At 39.6% G+C, this 19,746-nt stretch overlaps 3 protein-coding genes across 3 annotated transcripts; 2 read left to right on the forward strand and 1 right to left on the reverse strand.

Annotated features, from left to right (window-relative positions):
- The first annotated feature begins 306 nt into the window (after positions 1 to 306).
- LOC113091085 (tetratricopeptide repeat protein 9C) lies at positions 307 to 6,091 on the forward strand. The gene is made up of 4 exons (XM_026256507.1): positions 307 to 475; positions 979 to 1,309; positions 4,478 to 4,660; positions 5,574 to 6,091. Exons 1-4 carry the CDS (start codon positions 464 to 466, stop codon positions 5,765 to 5,767), a joined length of 720 nt encoding a protein of 239 aa, XP_026112292.1. The 5' UTR covers positions 307 to 463; the 3' UTR covers positions 5,768 to 6,091.
- A 289-nt stretch (positions 6,092 to 6,380) lies between these two features.
- On the reverse strand, positions 6,381 to 15,872 carry LOC113091083 (uncharacterized). Its single transcript, XM_026256506.1, has 4 exons — positions 15,256 to 15,872; positions 11,191 to 11,359; positions 10,226 to 10,426; positions 6,381 to 8,981 (listed from the first exon to the last, which is right to left on the reverse strand). The coding sequence occupies exons 1-4, from the start codon at positions 15,484 to 15,486 to the stop codon at positions 6,631 to 6,633; spliced, it is 2,952 nt and encodes a 983-aa protein (XP_026112291.1). The 5' UTR covers positions 15,487 to 15,872; the 3' UTR covers positions 6,381 to 6,630.
- Positions 15,873 to 18,154: 2,282 nt separating this feature from the next.
- Positions 18,155 to 19,746, forward strand: LOC113091138 (microtubule-associated proteins 1A/1B light chain 3C-like). The gene is made up of 4 exons (XM_026256586.1): positions 18,155 to 18,322; positions 18,622 to 18,677; positions 18,759 to 18,865; positions 19,134 to 19,746. The coding sequence occupies exons 1-4, from the start codon at positions 18,265 to 18,267 to the stop codon at positions 19,261 to 19,263; spliced, it is 351 nt and encodes a 116-aa protein (XP_026112371.1). The 5' UTR covers positions 18,155 to 18,264; the 3' UTR covers positions 19,264 to 19,746.

Genomic DNA, 19,746 nt, shown 5'->3' on the forward strand with positions numbered 1-19,746 from the left:
GTTATAGCCAGCTATTTATGAGGAATAACATTTCTGTACTTTTCAGTGTTTTCCGTTTTTATTTATTTGTTTATTCATTAAAGTTTGCTTATATAAATCTATTTCACATTGTTCATACATCATTTTAATGTAATACTTAATTTGTATATATACATATATTCGTGTGGTTTCTTTGTTGTTTTTGTGTGTTGTGTGTGTGTGTGTGTGTGTGTCCTTGTTTGTTACATGTGAAGTATTTGTTTTGTTTTTTCTTTGAATGATTAATTCACTGAGGTCTTGGAGCTGTAGATGTTGCACTATCACTATTAGGATTCCTCCGGTAGGGGGGAGTGTCGCCACATGCCACGCTGACGCCATAACAACCACGAAGAAGAGTGTCAAAGATTTGTTTCTTTAGCGTCCCAACAATATTTTCTTCACTAAACTGGCTTCTAATCAACCATTTTAAAACCTTTAAAACGCAATGGACGAAAAGGTAAAAAATATATATATATATACTTGGCTGGTTGTTTCCTTTTATAGGTGATAAAAGCTAGGATAAACTGCATGCATGCTGTGCTGGGCGCAGTTCAAAACCGTTGAAATTATGTTTTGGTTTCAAAAGGTTACGACCTTTTTTTAATGTCATGAACTGTTATATGTGCCTACGTAGATTTTATGAGCATGTTTGATTTGATTTATTTATTAGTAACCGTTTAAAGTGGCATGGATGAAGATGAAAGTGATCAGTGTCCTGTTGGGAAAACCAGCCTCAGTTGTTTTGCTGGTCTTAGGTTGAGATGGTCTGAGGGATGTACTGGAAGACCAGATGCACTGGTTTGGCATTACCAGGATGGAAGACCTTTCTACATCTTCTAAAACCAGCATATAATTAATTGACATACTGGTCTCCTGGTGCAGAAGCTGTGACTACATTAAGGGTTAATAGTGCTGTAGTTTTGTGTTGTCAACTCTTGTGGCATTGGATATGTGTGGCAGGTTTTCGATCCTACTGCAGGGGAGGATGGGTCAGAGGCAGAGGCCGGTGCATCTTCATGTTTGGGAGCCACTGGAGGATCATCTGGTTCCCGTTTGGAGTCGCAGCTCCAGGAGGCCATTCGGTTAAAGATGGAGGGGAATGCATTCTACCGGGAGAAGAATGTGCGCACTGCTATCGGACGTTATCATCGTGCTTTGCTCGTTCTCCGTGGCCTGGACACTGAGGTGAACTCTGCCCTGCAAGGGTTTGTGCCTCAGGTGCCTAAACTGAGCCAGGAGCAGGAGGACCTGCTGAGGAGCACTCAAGTAGACTGCTATAACAATTTAGCAGGTGTGTATTCCTTCCAAACAAGGTACTGTGGCCGTGTGAGGTAGTAATGCTTTCGTACTGAATTGCACAACATTAAAATGTAATCATTTTATCCAAAGCTACTTTCAGTGCATTTGTAAGCATGTTTTTCTAAATAGTTTTTTTATTGGGCAGGCTCGGCTAGGTATCGTCATTGGTCACGTATTATCAGTTATTCTCCAGTAGCAGTATTAACATTAAGAGACATAACATCTGATGTACGGAAGACGTTGGCACATGCCACTATATTCAGTGGCACATCCAGTGACGCTTCCGGTTTTCACTGTGTTGATGGATTGTGTCAGTGTCAATACCGCATTAACAATCACATCTGTTACTGTAAACCTTAATTTTGGTACTGTCAGTGTGCATGCAGCATCATGAATACATTGGCCAGTGCAATCTCTTATCTGTGGCTTTAATATTATTATTATTATTATTTTTTTATAGAATTAAAAAATAATTGCACAATGTTATAAAATAGTTTCATTTCTTATTGGGATTGTCGGTGGGGGGAGTGAATAACCAGCACTCTTTTCCCCGCTCAATACAATGACTGGTGTGAGACCCTTGAGCAAGGCACTGAAGCCCCAACTGCTCCAATATTGCCCCCCTGCTCCGGTAGTGTGTGTGTGTCAGTGATTCGCGGGTCAGTGTATTAATAACCCGCACCAGACCGATGTTTTCAACTAACCCGCCCGCAACTCGGACCACAAAAAAATTAAAATTAAATATTGTACCCGACCCGCATTTTTAAAAAGCAGTAAATGCTCATCGTAGCGTCATTGGGCCATAGGAACGTAGGCAAAACTAACTAGGCCAAAAAACAACAACAACAAAACTTAATATATTAGAATTTTGTCAAGATTTATAAAAAAAAACGTCAGTAAGCTCATAATTTGTACTAAAATAGTCTAGTCTGGCTATGTCTATGTTTCTGGCAAGGTCAGCAGACATTGAGGCTCAGGTTTATTCCGATCCGAGCTCGTGAGCGCAGAGCGCATTTCTGAATATCCCGATCCTCTCACTCAACCCAGAATGGCCTGCTGATTCGAAAATATCCAAGGAGACATTTAATTGTTTAGTAATAAACTGGTGTTTCTGTGTTGCTGCAAATATGAAGCTGCCGATGCAGACCAGAGTATGTGAGCGGAGCGGAGTGGGAGCGGAGCGTGGAGTGGAGCGGTGTGATTTTGACAGGAGCGAGGAGCGGATTTTTTAAAAGTCGGAGCGTTGTGGTTTTCACTCGCTCCAAGAGCGCTCCACCACCGCTCCATCACGAGTACAATTCATGCCAACGGCCCGTAATATAACTGCATATTTAGCAAGTATTAACGTTAAACATATTTAACTATAGCTTGATACAGATGGATCTCTCAAATCAGAAGGTTACAATGACGACAATAGCCAAGCGGGAAGTTAAAAGTTAGTTCTCAAGGAGTTTGTCTGTTCCTTTTACTGAATATTTTCGGGTCAAAGCATGATTTAAACAGTTACAGCACATTCACACGCAATCACTTTCGCAATAATGCATTCAAACAAATGTGATCTTACAGTGTTACTTCATCTGTATCTGATTTTGAATGAGCAGAAATCTGTAAGAAATGCATTGATCTGTAGATAAAATAAAAATGTACTGTTATTTTCATCACAAACAAAATTTGCACAGCAGAATACAGTAATTATATTAATGCTGACATCCATGTTATTAGTTTGGCATGTGGTAGGAAAAAAAAGTTTGCACACAATAGCCTAAGCCACTTTGAAACTCTCCTGTTATTTTATTTTTTATTTTAATATAGGCTATGTTATGAACATAACATTTCAAACATACTGAAATACTTTAGCCACGGAGCGAAGGCGGAGCGGTGTTTCTGGTATCACTGAGCGCGGAGTGGAGCGGGAGCGGGAAATTGTGAACCCGGAGCGGAGCTGGAGCGGAGTGATTATTAAATGCTCTGAGCGCGGAGGGGAAATTGTTGCCGCTCCACTCCACTCACATACTCTGATGCAGACTCGCCATGAACGCCAGAGAGAAATGCATATTACATATGGATTACATCATCAGAGAGTAGCCCATTTATTTTGGTTTGAATAATTTAGTTTAAAAGAAGACATTTCAAGCTTTCTGTAACATATATCCTATTTTTCTCAAATCTGTGAGGCACACGCTGAGTTTAGTTCACATGCAATGCAAGTGATTGTGCCTGCGCCTTATTACATATATTTGCTTCTTATTTATTAAGATATAATTACAGGCAACTAATTGATAAAACATTGATCAAAATTAAGACACAAATTAATACAAAACGAAAATCTTTTAAATAGAGTTTTCTATAAAACAAAACTTAATGAAGTCGTCAAAATCATGTTTTACCAAAAACAGAGCCGTTGCTCCCATCATACTTGGCCACACTTCACTTTCATTTCCTATTGGTTTGAAACCTCCATTTTTGTCTATCTCAGCATAAGTGTCCATCTATTTCACCATCATCTTACCCCCACAACTAGGATCCTGTTATTTGCTTTCACTTTTTGCTGGAACCTCATCATTATTGACCACATTAAAACTTTTAACCATAGCAATTAATCATAATGAGAAATGGGAAACAAAATGGTGTGGACTTTGTCCTTGATCTCATGATAACCCATAACAGGAGAGATCTTGCTTTAGCATTAATCTTCTACCATTCCACACTTTATACTTGTATTCAGCAAGGACTCAAAAGTGACAGTAAGGCATTTATATAATCTTTCAAAAGATTTCCATTTCAAATAAATACTGTTCTTTTGAACTTTCTACTCATCAAATATTCCTCAGAAAAACACATCACACTTTCATACAAAAATATGCAGCACAACTGTTTTCACCATTAATGATGATAAGAAATGTTTCTTGAGCAGCAAATTGCCTTAGTAGACAATGTGACCATGAAGACTGGAGTAATGACTGCTGAAAATTCTGCCTTCACAGGAATAAATAACATTTTAAAATGTATTTGAAATGTTAATAGTATTTTGCAATATTTCAGTTTTTTGTGTGCATGAGACTTCTTTCAAAAATCTTACTTACCGCAAAGTTTTGAATATTAGTGTTTATAAATCTTATTTGGGAAAGCATTCTCCTCTTAACATATTTCTGTTTCACAGCATGTTTGCTACAGCGACAGGTGGTGGACTATGCCCGTGTGTTAGAGTACAGTCTGAAAGTGCTCAGATGGAGGTCAGCTGACATTAAGGCCCTCTACAGAGCTGGAGTGGCCTCATTACAGCTGGGTGATGCTCAGACTGCTCGACATTACCTCATCCAGGCCAGCAGGGGAAAACCTAATGGTAAAAACAAACCACATCCCACCTTTCTTGCATATATCATCTTTTCCCAACCTGCACCAGAGCTCTCCTAGGGGTCACCAAGTTGAGTTTAGGGGAACTAATTGATTTTGTTGAATTCAGTTTGACAAATTTTCATTATTATGATATAATCAGATGTCTAGCTGAGAAAAAAATCAAAAGAGCAGTGGGTCGTTAACTGACTGCATTCCGTCTGATGCCATGTGCAAAGTCAAGTTAAAAATAGTTCAAAAACATGTCACAGGACCCCTGCATTCTCTTCTGTACCTTTAGCTATATTTAATAGCAAGAACGTGTCATGTATAAGCATGGTTAAATGCCACACAGAATCAGGGAAAATTCAAAGCATGATTGAAATTGTGCAATGATATTCACAATGCCATCTTATGATTTGATATAAAACTACTTGCTAAAAAAGCCAAACACAGGGTTACCAATAACAATATCTTGGCTGATATTTTGATAAGTTAATAACCAAACATTCCACCAAACTTTAATTTTTTCAAGCTTATTTTTTGCTTAAAAGGCTTTTCTGTTGCCTTGTCATATTAAATGAAGTGTACATGTGCATACATTTAAATGTGGTGTCAGAAAGCATGTGACATAGAAAAAGTCCCCTTAGATAAAGGTTGGGAACTAATGGTCTTCTAAAGTATTATTCTGCCAGGGCTACAATTTTCTCAAGGGATTACAGCATGGGTGCCTATTACGTAATGCAGCATGGTTATTTTATTACATTTTGCGGATGCATCCATTTTCTTAAGAATTATTAAGATCAAAAACCCCTACTCTGCAGCCTTCAGTTGAACTGCTGTTTCATATCTGCATTCAAAGTCTATGTCAGTGATTTGACTGGATATGAGACATTCATATATTCCTGTTCTGCATTTCTCAGATCCTGATGTAAAGAAACAGCTGCAGCGAGTGGAGGAGAGACTCAGCCAAGACTACCAGAAAGAGAAGGCACTGTACAAAGGCATGTTCAGCAAGCAGAAACAGGGTGAGGACCAGTTAACAGAGGAGAAGACCCAGAAATCGGTCCAAACGGACAAATACATGACTCAGCAGGAACATACATCGTTAAATTAAGCTTGAGCTGACAGCAACATGAAGAAAGTGGGATGTTTTGCTTCAAGGCATGGCTAATTTGCTACATATGGCATTTACTGGTTTTGAAGGGGCAGTAGCAGGACTGAATGTGTGGCTGAAATCTGGTGCAACGTGGCAGCTTGTGCAAGAATTTGAATGCACTTAAAATGCATTGTATTCTGGTATTGTATAGTCAACATACTGTCTAGCTGCTTCTGTTTTGCATTCGTTTTCTTCCAGCTGTGGGTCTGTATTTTTTTTGTGTGTCATATGATAGTTCTCTTGCTTTTTGTTTGTTCATCCTAATAAATATTTTTGAAAGAACTCTATGCATAATATATTTGCCATTTGCGTGTTCAAAAGCTATTGTTAATTGATTATGCTAATGTGATTATGGAAATGCTGTGATAAGATTATGGTAAATCTATGACCGCAGATTTTAGTTTGTGAGATCTCATGTAATCCTACTGTACCACAAAACACTTCACTCAGCAGTAGCAATATATTCCTTCATTGTCATGCAAATCGTTAAGGATCATTTTAAATTTGAAACACTTTTATTGATTGCTGAAACATGAACTCTTTAACAATAGTTTCAAATTCTGTTTTTTTTTTTTTCATCAAAATCCTGAGCGTTAAGTTCAACAACATATTTTTTTATTTGGTCAGCATATACTTTAGTGCTTTTTTTTTTTTTTTTAAGCATAATATGTTCATAGTAAAAACAACACCAGAACCACTATGACCATAAGAATGCACATAGACACGGCATGGCATGCAGAAGCACCTACACGAGCAGAAAGAGAAAATTGTACGTTTGGAAAAGTTGGCAGCTTGGTTTTTCCCTTTTTTAATTGTTCGTACTAATCTTTTTTTTTCGACTTGTGATTTTTATTGAAACTAAGGGACCTCATAGAGCCAAACATTTTCCTTCCAAGGTCACGGAACGATCTGGAACGGGTTAGAGGAGCTGATGGGGGAGGCGAGGGTGAGAGCGATGGGGACGAAAGAGGAGAAAGAGAGTGACTGCTTCCCTCCAGGCTCTGGGAGCGAGAGAGATGGAAAAGACTGGCAGTTGAAGAATGATGTTTCTCGTCCTTTCTCACAAGATTGCGAGCACGTTCAGAGCCCCGTCCTGCACGGCTGATCTCAAATGAGGAACACCACTGATTGCTTTCCCGTTTCTGAGAATATGGCTCAAGTATTCCCTGAGACTCGCTTCGAAATAATGCTCTCCTGGACAACCGGAGGCTGGAACTCCGACTGTCCCAACTCGTACCTTTCTTTTTCGAGTTGTTCACTCTTTGATCTTGCCTACTGGAAGATGTTTCTTTCAACGAGGTGTGCCTCCATCCAAATCCTCCAGCTCTCTCAGCTCTCTCATCATAGTCCTCCTCTCGTCCCCTAAATCGTGTTTCGAACCCCTTCCAAAACTTTCCACCCTTTTTAGGTGTTTGAGTGCTCATTTCATCCTCCCATCCAGTGCCATAGTCTCTGCCTGAATAGCTACTAACCGTGGATGCTCGAATAAGTTCTCTTGAGGCATGTATGCCCTGGTAGAGCCTTTCTCCATCACCACCCCTCCTCCACCCTCTATCTTGAGGCCTCCACCCAGTCCCTGCGTTCTGCCGGAGGGAACCTCCACGAGGTCGAATGAGACCCTCCAGGGGGGAACTGCATGGGTGAAAGCGTGGAAGAGAGCACTGAGATGGGGAGTCACGCTGAAATACTGAAAGCTGAGCAGGAGTGAACGGTGAATTTGAAAGTAGCCGAGGAGGGGAGTGGACTCTGTTGTGGGAGGAGCCTGGAGAGGAGGCAGAGTCTGATTGATTATGAGGAAAATGCAGAATGGGAGAAGAAACAGTGGGTGTGGGACCAGAATTGTCAGAATGAGGGCTATCTGACTGTGATGTCAGTGACGAATGACAATCCGAGTGTGCGACTTGTAGGCGATGCTGTTGAGATATGTAATCCTGTCCAGTGCCTGTACCTGCCCAGGTGGATGATGGTGGTGTTAGATTAGTTCGATCCAATCCAAATGGGTGCTGAAATGATGACCGGGAGGAGTGCTGTATAGGAATGTTACTTGGAGAAGCAGATCCAACACCTCTTTCTCTTTCACTCCTAAAACAATCAGCATCCAACTCCACCCCCTCCTCCATCAAGCCAAGAACTACAGATCTTGGCAGGCCAGATACATGAGAGATTTCACATACAACTGCAGAGTCCTCGTTAAGTTTGGGAGGGCTGTCTAAAGCTTTGGTTGGAGGACAACCCTCTGCCTCTTCCCTAGAGACTCCACTCCAGTCTAGTGACTTGGAGAATCCCATTTGCCCAAAGTTTTTTCCAGTTATCTCCAGAGACCCTCGATTGTTCACAGAGGAAGGGCAGGTGGAGATCCTTGGTCTCCTGTTCCAGTTTGGAGTGCTGGTGATGGTAGACGTCGAAGAGGAAGGGGAAGCAGTTGGAGTGACTATACCAGCGGAGAGATGCCCACACGATCCTGATACCTCATCTTTCACATTTTTACCATCAAAACTCAAAGTCTTGTTCAGATTTGGATTCAGGTTCAAATTAAGATTTAAGTGGAAGCTGATGTTGAAGTCCTCCCCTGTCACTGAGGGTAAGTTTCCAAGGTTGATAGAATTTCTACTTGTGCGTTTACCAATACTGCTGAGGCTAACTCTCGCTGAATTGCCCAGGATAGACTTACAAGGAGTAACACTCCCTCCAGACATGCTGGAGGAGGAAGCACTTCTTAGGTGAAGTCCCTCAAAACCAGCACCTGGAATGTTTATTTGGGCTCCACGACTGGAAGTTTCAGCAGCCACCCTGCAGTGATGCTGATGGACTAATCTGTTGATGTATTGCTCCAGCTGAGTAAAGGAAGGAGAAGCTGGGAGTTGGCCCTTCACAAGAGGTTGCTCAAGCCCTGGCTCCACAGGCTGCTCGCTCTCTGGACTGGGGGAGAGGCGTGTGGGGGAAGGTTCCTGGCAGTTGGTGAACAGAGGGCTCTGGAGGGCCACAGCATGAAGTGGGCTAGGATAAGGGTACACCTCTTTTGTCTTCCGAGAAACTAGGTCAGAGCAAAATTTAGGGTCCAGCTGAAGCTGTGGACTGGAGTTGGAAGAGGGTAAAAGTGTGCCTGGGTGAATGCCTCCCAAACTGGAACAAAGGTCTGTCAGGAACACGAGGCTCTTGAACTCAAGGTCCCCTGTTCATAAATAACAACAAAAACTTTGTAATGTTATTTACATTCTTCTTAGTACACAATAAATTATGTAATGATTTTAATTAGAAAAAAGCATAAAATCAAAAATCACAGAATTATTACAAAATGTATTATTTTCTTTAATAATACTTTTTTAAAGGGGTCATATGATGTTGCTAAAAAAGAACATTATTTTGTGTAATAAAATGTTTATGCGGTTTGAGGTTAAAATAAAATACATTATTTTCCACATACTGTACATTATTGTTTCTCCTACTATGATATTATGCTTTCTGAAACGCGTCTATTTTTACAAAGCTCATTGTTCTGAAAAGAGAGGTGTGCTCTGATTGGCCAGCTATTCAGTGCATTGTGATTGGTCGAGTACCATGTGACGGAAATGTTACGCCCCTTACCATACTGTGATGACGTGTCCCCGTGTGATGAGACAAAACCAATAAAACCTGTTCTAAACGAGGCATTTGCAGCATCCAGTGGGGACATAATTACTGATTATAAAGACTTATACCGTCTTTATATACATTTTGTTGCATTGCGTCGCTTAAACATAAAACCAATTCTGCAATTTTGATCGGAGAAACGACAAACAAGCGCTACTCTACAGTGACCAAAACTCTCGTTTGAATCGCATCATATGACCCCTTTAAAGGGTTAGTACCAAAATGTATTTTCGATGCTTCAAAAAATTCTAACTGACCCTCTGATGTCACATGGACTACTTTGATGATGTTTTTCTTACCTTTCTGGACATGGGCAGTATACCATACATACATTTTCAGTGGAGGGACAGAAAGCTCTCGGACTAAATCTAAAATATCTTAAACTGTGTTTGTTCCCAAGTTAAAAGGAGGTCTTACCGGTTTGGAACGACATGAGGGTGAGTTATTAATGACATAATTTAGATTTTTGGGTGAGCCCTTTAAAACATTGCATAAATATTATGAAATGTAAAAAATTTGACATTCCAAACTAAATTATCATTATTGTAAATAGTAATTATGCATATGGTTTTTAATTCCTAATATTAGGCAAACAGGGATTGTCATTAAATGCTCATTACTATTTTACAGGATTTTTAAAGTATTATTTATTATTTACATTTCATAAAATGCAAATGTAAAAATACTACCATCATGTAGAATTACTTCTAACTATTTTTGTTTGTATAAATGGACAAAGGTTTTTTCTTTTTTTTTTTTCTTTTTTTTTTAGATCACAAGCCATACCAGTAGAAAAGGGCCTTCTTTCTTGTTTCTCCACTGTGCCCTCAGGACACTCCGTACTTTGAGATTCAGCCCCGCTCCAGTGAGTGGCACTATGATCGAGTGAGCGAGGCCTACAACTGACTTTCACTGACCCTCCAGGAGCCTCGCTGGATACAGAGTAACAAGAGTCTGACAGAGAACTCCCACTGACCGAGTAAAAACCTGTGGACAAGAGAATGACAGATTGTTAAGGGGAGCAGTGCTTCAGGGGTGACATGATATAAATGATGGGAGTGCCATAAAAAGCCAGGGTTAATGTTTGCCAAAGTAAAAGGAGAACTGCCAAAAACAAAACCTATAGGTGTCATGTTGAAGTTGAAATGTCAAGACTGAATCTTTTGTTTCAAACAGAGCCTCAAGCCATCCAAACTGTGAGTCATGCACTTGTGTGAAATGTATTACTATTTCATGCAGGGCTCATTCCTCGGGAATGGCTTAAAGGATAAATATCTTTTGATTTAGATATTTCACATAGTTTCAATGATTGAGGAACCTCTACATAGTTTATCCAAAAAGGTTCAATCTTGTAATTTGGGTCTCTTTAATTCCCCCAAGTCAGCATTCATGGATTTTCTAACTATAAATCTTAGTATTTAATTAATTTTCCTTTTAATTTTTTTTACGTGTGTCAGATTACTCATATTAATAACATAATAACATACCATACCAAGAATAACCAACTGTGACTAAATAATTATTAAATGCTCCAAGTGCCAAATACTAAAAAAGGGAAACAAACAATACTGTGGAACAATGATTAATCACACAATTTGTACTTTGTGAATCAAAAGAACTTTAGAGATGCACCTCGATGCGAGATATTTCAGTGCCATTTGCTACAGATTGAAGTATTCACACAGACATTCTGAACTACTTTTTACAAAACATCAAAAGGTTTATTATTAAGGTATTTGGCGTTTAAGCACCTGAGCTGGGTCTAGAGTCGCAGTCAAGCGGTGTGGTGCTAGGCAAGTCTGGAGTGGGAGAGGACAGCAGATCAGATGGGATGTCCCAGGACAGCGTAGACCAGCGAGAGCTTATCCCCTCTCCTGCAGTGCCAAGGCAAGACAGATCAGGGTTTGCAGGTGACAGACTCTGAAACAGATGGAGGAAGACCTCGTTCACACCTGGTATTAACATATGATCATGATGCATGTGAATGCATTGTATTTGTAGCTCAACACTAATCCATCATGATGCATCTTAAGCAGCAGCTAAGCACCGCCTACCCACCTGTCAATTGATTTTTAAGAAACATTCTAGAAGAAAATAACCATCTGACTGAAAAATCTGGAATATGCAGACATGAACTGATATCAACATGCCACATGTGCCACACAAACAAATGTTAAGTTAAAGGGATACTCCCCCCAAAAAGAAAAACTCTTATAAGCGGGTTCATGAGTGTTGTGAAGCACTACATCAGATGGTTTATAGTTAAAAACTTTTAAAATATTGGTATTTTTCTCACACACACCAATCGTTTCGCTTCGGAAAACATTAATTCATTGTTTTACATGGATTACTGACATTTTCACTTTGTGTGGTTTTAGAAGTGTTAGCTTTGAGGGAACCTGAAAAAAGAATGTCACATACATTTGGGACGACAAGGGTGAATAAAAAAAAAATACTTTTTATTTTGGGGATTTTATTTCATTTAATATACTCACTCAACTAAAGTAAGCATTCCCATCAAAACAATGTCCACAATTAAAATGAGATTTTATTTTGTGCTTTTTGTGCTCCATCAACATGCAATAGCACATTTACGTAGTGAGTGTTTGTGGTCCTGAATTCAGAGATCCTCTTCTCGAAATACGATCACAGCTGGTTACTGGAGGTGCATTTTGAAACACGTTAAAACCTAATATAAACAGCAATTTGTCTCAGCTGACCACTTGTGAACAGATCACCAGAGACTGATGTTAATACCAGTATAGAGTCAGGTATCTGTGATGTATATATTTACACACCTGTAATGAGAAGCCACATCATTAGCCAGTGACTTTATGATGTCTAAGCTTGCTTTTCTGAGAGGATTTTAAAGGACTAAGAAAACTGAGATCCTTCAAGGGAATGCTTTGTTTAAAGTTCAGAAGTTTTGAATCTCTTATCTATGTGAAGTGTTTACTGGGGTTAGTTGTTTGTGATCCCCATCCTCCCCCAATCGTGAGGAATCTCCCTTTGCAGCACTTCTGAGGAATCCCATCAAACCAAGAGACTATTGTGCATATCCTGTTAAGTCCGATCAACCTTCTGTCAGACTTTTACAGACAATGCAGGTGATGCATTGGCGAAATGAAAAAAGTCGGGGGAGGGCTGTTAATAAGCAGAGAGCGGAGAAAGGCAGAAGATGAAACAAAGGAGAGAGGGAGAAAAGACGGGGGTATAATGGGTATTGAAAGAGACTTTGACCAGGCTTATCTCTGCTTCAGCAGTTTACCCACAATTCCTGTATCGGACTCTAAAAATATATATGGAACAAAAAACGTTCAGAGTAAAGAGTGATCAGGACATAAAGGTGGAGAACTCAAGAAATAGCACATAAAGAGACTAGATACTAAAGAGTTTTGAAGAAAAGTATAGAGCACAGGGGATGGGTTGCATAGTGAGACGAACAGCATGAAGGAGGCATCTCTTATGTGAGAAGCCCTCCCAACCACCACCATTCCTGGATTTAACTGCCTCCCCCACTTCACTTCAGAGAACCGTCTCTTCCTGCCCTCTCTCTCCTTCTCTTTCTCACTCTCCTTCTCCTCTCCTCGCCCACACATCTGATTTAGCAGCAATACTTTAACTCTGTCTTTGCTGGTGGAATATGAACTAACACTTGCATTGCCACTTCCACATGCATTTGACAAAAAAACACTTCTGTGGTACTAGAGTGACCATATGTCCGGTCAGGATTTCTGTATAGGCTTTGTTTTCCTGATGACGTTCTCTCTACAGTCCTCATACATTCTATGTATATTTGCAATGCTTTGACCATTCTCTGTTGATTCCACCTTCTCGGACGTCACAGTTGGTCGATTATGTGCAATGCCTGCATGCTACTGGTCAAACTACTTTTCAGTCATTACCTCCAGCAAATATAAAAAGCCAACACCTGGACATTTTAGGCAATTTAGAAATCCCAGCCAGGACATGTTGAGGACTTCTGTTTCATTTTTAGTGCATAAAGATGTATAATTAGCCTCTAAAGTCCAAATTTGTTCATAATGCACCCATGAATACATCTAGATAGAATCTATACTGCATTAACCCGGTACACAGTAACAGTTTTTTTTTTCATTTAACCAGGAGGGGAATTGGAAGCAGCATTTGGTCAATGGGGAAACCTGACATGGGTCTCATGCAGGATGCACTGGCAATATGCATGTTAGCTATGAAATCAGATGCTGCATTCAGCCACTGCACAGAAGTCCATCCTAGTGAGGGTTGCTGTTAATGGCACACCCCCGTTCTCAATCTTTCTGTCCATTTCCCTCCATCCTCTCTCTCCCTCGGCGGGTAGCAGGGGAGAGGTGATATCGGTGACGCCGACAACAGAAACATTTCTCCATGTGGTGTTTATGCAAATGGAAGCCGCGTAGGTGGAGAGGCAACAACATCGCCCGATGATGACTAATACTTTTGTCTCATGATACATATTGCTGTTTCTCATGCACACATTTTGCTGGACTGAATGGCTACTTGTAAGTGTCCTTTAAAAGCCTTTTGAAATTGCGAAAACAATTTTTGATGCCATGAAAGAAACGTTCTAATTATAGTATGTAATGTAATTATATAAATGCCCTATAATAAATGAAGGACATGAGATATAATTTATGAGCTACTTGCCACTATTAAAAACATTTCATATTTGTGGCTTCACTTGAGTTCACTTGCACACTGTCCATTTTATAAAAACACAATGGTGCTTCTATTGTCAGCTCTCATACACTTCCCCCCGATCTCTCATTACACAAGCACACTGCTCCTGTTATCAGTCCTCCATATCTGCTCAAAGAGCCCTGCCACAGCAAACTTATTTGTCTGTGCAACATACAGAAAGTATGTGTCGATTAATAAGGAATTGATAGCCAGCACTCTCTTAATCTAGAAAGCAGTATGTTATTTTTCACATGACCATATGTTTAAAAAGAGAACTTCATTTACAGCTGGCAACATTTGAGACGGATGATAAAGTACATTTTCTACATAGCAGTTGCAATTAATTTAATATCAATGCAAATCTATTCAGTTCTAAATATATAATGCATGTTAATGAATTGCTCATGTATATAACCATGCAAAATTTGTGCAAATTATTTAATTGCTAAATAAAGCATTAGGAAAGATATGGAACTATTACTACAAATACAACTGCAAAAATTTTACATTTGTTGAATTACAATTAGATATTCTATATATGAAACATTTTATTCTGTCTGCTTCTGTAAGACTTAATGAGAGTAATATTTGAGTAAATTGGTTATGTCCATTTTTTATGGAAATTGTTCACGTTGTCCAATGATTCAACTTACCCCCAAACATGAAGCAATTACTTTTTTCTTCTAAGTAATATTTCAGTTTTCTAGTAGATTATTTCTCATTTCACTTGATAGGATCATTTCAAATATATAATTGGACATATTTAGATCGTATTTTCCTTGCACAGGGGCCAACTTAAAAAACGACACAGCTTACCCCCTTCCCCCTATATATTTTTCATGAGACACTAGACTAGAAGGTATTTTGTATTGGCGCAATCAACATGCAGTGGCCCAAAATAGCTGTGCACTCCAACTCAACCTTAAAACGCTGAAGAAAAAGAGGAGAACAATTGTGAACAATCCTGTCTCGGTCATGCAACCTGAGCTCCACTGGATGCCACTGTCACCGAAACGTTTAGCAGGTGCCACCAGCAGGGTTCCACCTCCATGAGGAGATCAAAGTTAAAATTACAAGGAACATTGTGTTCCTGTGGAATTTCCCACGTCCCCACTGACCTGTTGCCTGCGGGAGGTTGCTGCACCATCCTCGGCGGTGCTCTCCGGTTCTTCCCCCTGGTAAGCGGGTGCTCCATTCATGTCCAGTACCGCATCCACCATCTCCAGCTGTCGTCCTCTGAGAAGATCCAGCTCCATTATACCGGCCAGAGTGGCTTTCAGTCGCTCTCCAATACGAACCCGCTCGCTCCCTGACCATAGCGAATTCACGCAACCGCGGCGTCCGACCATTGTGCGCGCAAAATCGGTTTCGAGGCAAACAGTGTGGTCGCCGGTGAACGGAAAGGCTCACTACTCGCCGCTTACCTGAGCACCGACTATCAATGCAGCATGAGCGCTGTGCGACATGAGCAACACCGGATCAGACGCTTAAAATTCAGAGTCCGTAACAATGTATCACGAAAATGCAGTGCGGTGGCGACTCAACTTTCACATTGAGTCACATGTAACAAAGGCAGACTTTTAAGGTCTTAATTTACACCCCAGAGAAATCCTTTCCCACTTAACCATTTGAGATCCCTCAACCATCACGTCAGCTATCATTCGGGATGATGATGATGATGAAGATGATGTGGATTGAATCATATGCGACAGTCTTGCACACAGCGCACCGCTGTGAAGAAAAAGAGTATGAATGGGGAGGAGTTAGACGCGAAAGCTCGCTGCTGATTGGCCGGGGAAGTTTTCGAACAGAATTGAGACTTAGGTTGACCAGCTTTTTTTTAAGACTCGGAATGTGTGTATCTGCTAGTTGTTACGATGAGCTGACTGACTTGTTGCCTAATGCCTAATATTTAATACAAACTTGAACTGTGTTAATTTCAGATCAAATTAAAACGAAATTAGCAGAACAGATTTTATTTATTCATCCCAGTGACTCGAATCTATTTGAATCTTTGAATTCGTTCACTAGAAAAATTCTTTCGAACACGGAGGCATGCATTGAGTCAGTTCATGGAATGATTCGTTCACCTAAAACATTCACGAACCGCTACTAAGATAAATATTGGATTACTTTCAGCTATACGCAAATAAAGAAAGAATGATGACCCACATTGTGATTTAAAAGAGTATGCTGTTACTTTAATGACGTGTAGTATTTTGTACCCTGTTGTAGCCTACTTTTCCAAAAGATCACATATCCACTTGGTTTTGTTGGTTTCAAATACCAGGTTCATGTATCGGCTGCTATGCGTTGAGAACTTCCACTGCAGACACAAACGACAAAGACTGCTTCTAACCAGCAGGTGACAGTATCTGGCTGTCTAACAAACAAGATCTCCATCAGAAATCATTTAATCGCCTGTCATTCTGACACAAGGGGAGGAAGACAGTCAAATATAAGTTGGATGTTCCATATGTCAGTCCATGTTGGATAGCTATAGAGTTTAGTTTATACTGAAACCAAATCACAAATGAAAACATCAAATGAAAATAAATAGATAATATAAGACCCGTTTTAACAAGATACAATAATGTATGTCAATTTGTTATTTATAAAACAGTTATTGTGATTCATTTGTCTCTGAAAGAGTATTCTTAAGTTTGAACGAAATATATGAAACTGGCCTATAGCACAATATTTTCTGCATATCAGTTTTTTTCCCTAAAATAAAACTATTTTGACTATTCATAAGCAAACTTCCTGCTGTAAGCATAAAACTAAATGTGAAACCTCAAACTCTGGTAGTTCTCTTCCACTTCAGTTTTTTATCCTCTTTTCCCAAATGTATTTCTGTTTTTAAAATTTAATAATTTACATAATATATTTTTCATGCATTGCACTGATGTGAACACCTTTAGATCTCAAATTAATAGCCTAACTTTTTAACCTGTTTTGAAATGCCAAGGTTAAGCTCAGTTTAACTTTTAAATAGTTAAGTTTAAACACTTTGAACACACTTTTACCCCTCAGTGATTCAACAAATATACGCTACTGGTGAGCCAGTGAGGTGTAAAATGTTTAAAAAGTTTAGTTTAAAGTAATAGCCTATGTCAGACCCTATTTTGGCCTTGTTATTATTTCATATAATTTCCATCAGGCACATAATGTTCACTGTTTATTTCGCATCTCTTTGACCTCACTGAGAGTGGGGTTATGGTGTGGATGGGCCTTGTGTGAAAAACTGGCTTTTGTTCCAAACTCTGAAGCGCTTGGGTTCTGTTTCACTATGGTTATGCAGTCCATAACACCATACTAACTCCATTGTGTTTGGGGCTCAATCATCAAAAACACAAGGGATAATTCACCCAAAAATGCACATTCTGTCATCATTTACTCACCCTTGTGTCGGTCCAAAACGAACCACGTTACCTCCTCCTCTTTGGAAAATAAAATATTTTACTGTATAGTGTTTGTATGTTATTTTCTTGTAACCTTTTACATTGGATGTCTGTATATGATTCATGAATATAGTTGTGTTTTGTTTTAAAGTCTTGTTTTAACTTTTGACTACAATTCTGTGATTTAATCTCTTTTTCAGTGCAAAGAATGCTTTCAAAATGTTCTACACCCTGCGGCAGAAACGGTCTTCTTGAATATGCAGCACACGCTTGTGTTTGTCCCGTTAGTTGAGTTTAGGGAACGCCTTTTCTCACGTCTGTCACGTCTGTTGTTCACTGCAGTGTTACACAAACGGATGATTCGTAATTACGCTGTCATGTCAGAGTTGAACTTCAAATGACCAGTGTCTGTGAATGTTCTGCTCATTTACAGCGACCGTTCATTATTGATCGATCGCGAGCACGGAAGAGGCTCTGAAAAGGTTTTGAAGAGCTTATGTAACAGTTAATATCCTAATATCATCGCTAGGTCTTTAATTAGCCCAAGTACTTCTCGTTTTTTCACACCTCAGACTGTCCTCCTCCTACACACACACACACACACACCCGTATAAAGCCCGAGGCATTTGAGACGACCTCCACCCGTGGGTTCTTCGTCAGCCCAAGCACAGCTTCCTCGTACCTCAGCATCGTACAAGTCTCCAGCCTCGACAAACTTCAGTCAGAATGCCTCCCTACGAGAAATCCATGGAGATGATGCCTTTCAAGCAAAGGAAGTGCCTGGGTAGGTCATGACATCAACATAAAACTCACTGACTCATCTATTTTGTCCCTTGATTTAGATTGTTGGACAGAAGTTTAATTCTATTTTATTTTTAAAGTAAAATAAATGCTATATATATATATATATATATATATATATATATATATATATATATATATATATATATATATATATATAGCTCTTGTGGTTATACTAATTTCAGAATATCTCTGAAAAATGTATCAAAAGGAAAAGATTTCTACACTTTTTTTTATATTTAAGTAAAGCAATTTTAAATTTTTTTGTTCTTCCAATTGCAGCAACAAGAAAAGATGAAGTCTGCACTATTCGGTCTAAGTTCCCCAACAAATTACCGGTAAGATACCTTTTTCAAATATGAAATAAAAACTTAAACAACAGCTTTTTTTCACTACTGAAATTTTGTTTTGTAATTTAGGTAATTGTGGAGCGATATCTTCGAGAGAAAAAGCTTCCCCTACTGGACAAAACCAAATTTCTTGTCCCACATGAGCTGACTTTAGGGCAGTTCCTCAGTCTGATCAGGTGTGTGGACTCTCTCTCTTTCTAAATTATATGATGCTGTTTTTAGCTGAATGTGTCAGATTTTGCAGCTCAAAAGACAATGAGTCATGACTTGTTTTCATGAGTCTGTGTGAATGTGTGTTGTATGAACAGTGAATCAGACCTGTGCTGCTGTGGCACGTTGCTTCAATCACAGGATAGATTTATGAGGCACCGCCTGAAGTTTCAGGAACATTCAAGCCATTATTTTCAGTAATGCTAATTTCCTGTCTCACTCTTTCTTTTTCAGAAGTAAGATGGCACTAGAGGCATCTCAAGCTCTGTACCTACTGATCTCAGGAAAGAATGTGTCCTGTTTGTCAGCCAGCATGGGAGAAGTTTACTCACAGTTCAGGACCCTGATGGCTTCCTCTACATAACCTATGCATCCCAGGACATGTTCGGATGAAAAAACCTTTGAAAAATGAGCATTACATATAGATCACGTCACATACCTCCAGACTGATGCCTCTCTGAGATCACGTATTGCTGCTAAATGAAGACTCTCACTGTGCATTACACCTAAAATCACACAGACCACCAGCACGTGGCCGAGAGGACTCTTCTGGCCTCATTTCTTAGTAGTTTAAGTTTCTTTGAGGCTAATGTTGAAGCATAATCAGTATCTTTGAAAGAGGTTCTGAGCTGTCTAATATGAAGAACAGTAAAGTGATGTCACTTGCACTACTTCTCAAGCCTCTCAGTCATGAGGATCCAACACAACAAAGAAAGTCCTGTCCCTGAAAGGACCTGGGATGTCCTGTCACAATGAGACAGGGTTTGTTCGATGCTGGTTTCCTTTCCTTGTTCTTTCTGTGACTGTGCATCTGTTCCTAAAACAAATATTTATAATAATTTAGGAG

Source organism: Carassius auratus, unplaced genomic scaffold (genome assembly GCF_003368295.1).
Source record: "Carassius auratus strain Wakin unplaced genomic scaffold, ASM336829v1 scaf_tig00214077, whole genome shotgun sequence".
NCBI lineage: Eukaryota > Metazoa > Chordata > Actinopteri > Cypriniformes > Cyprinidae > Carassius > Carassius auratus.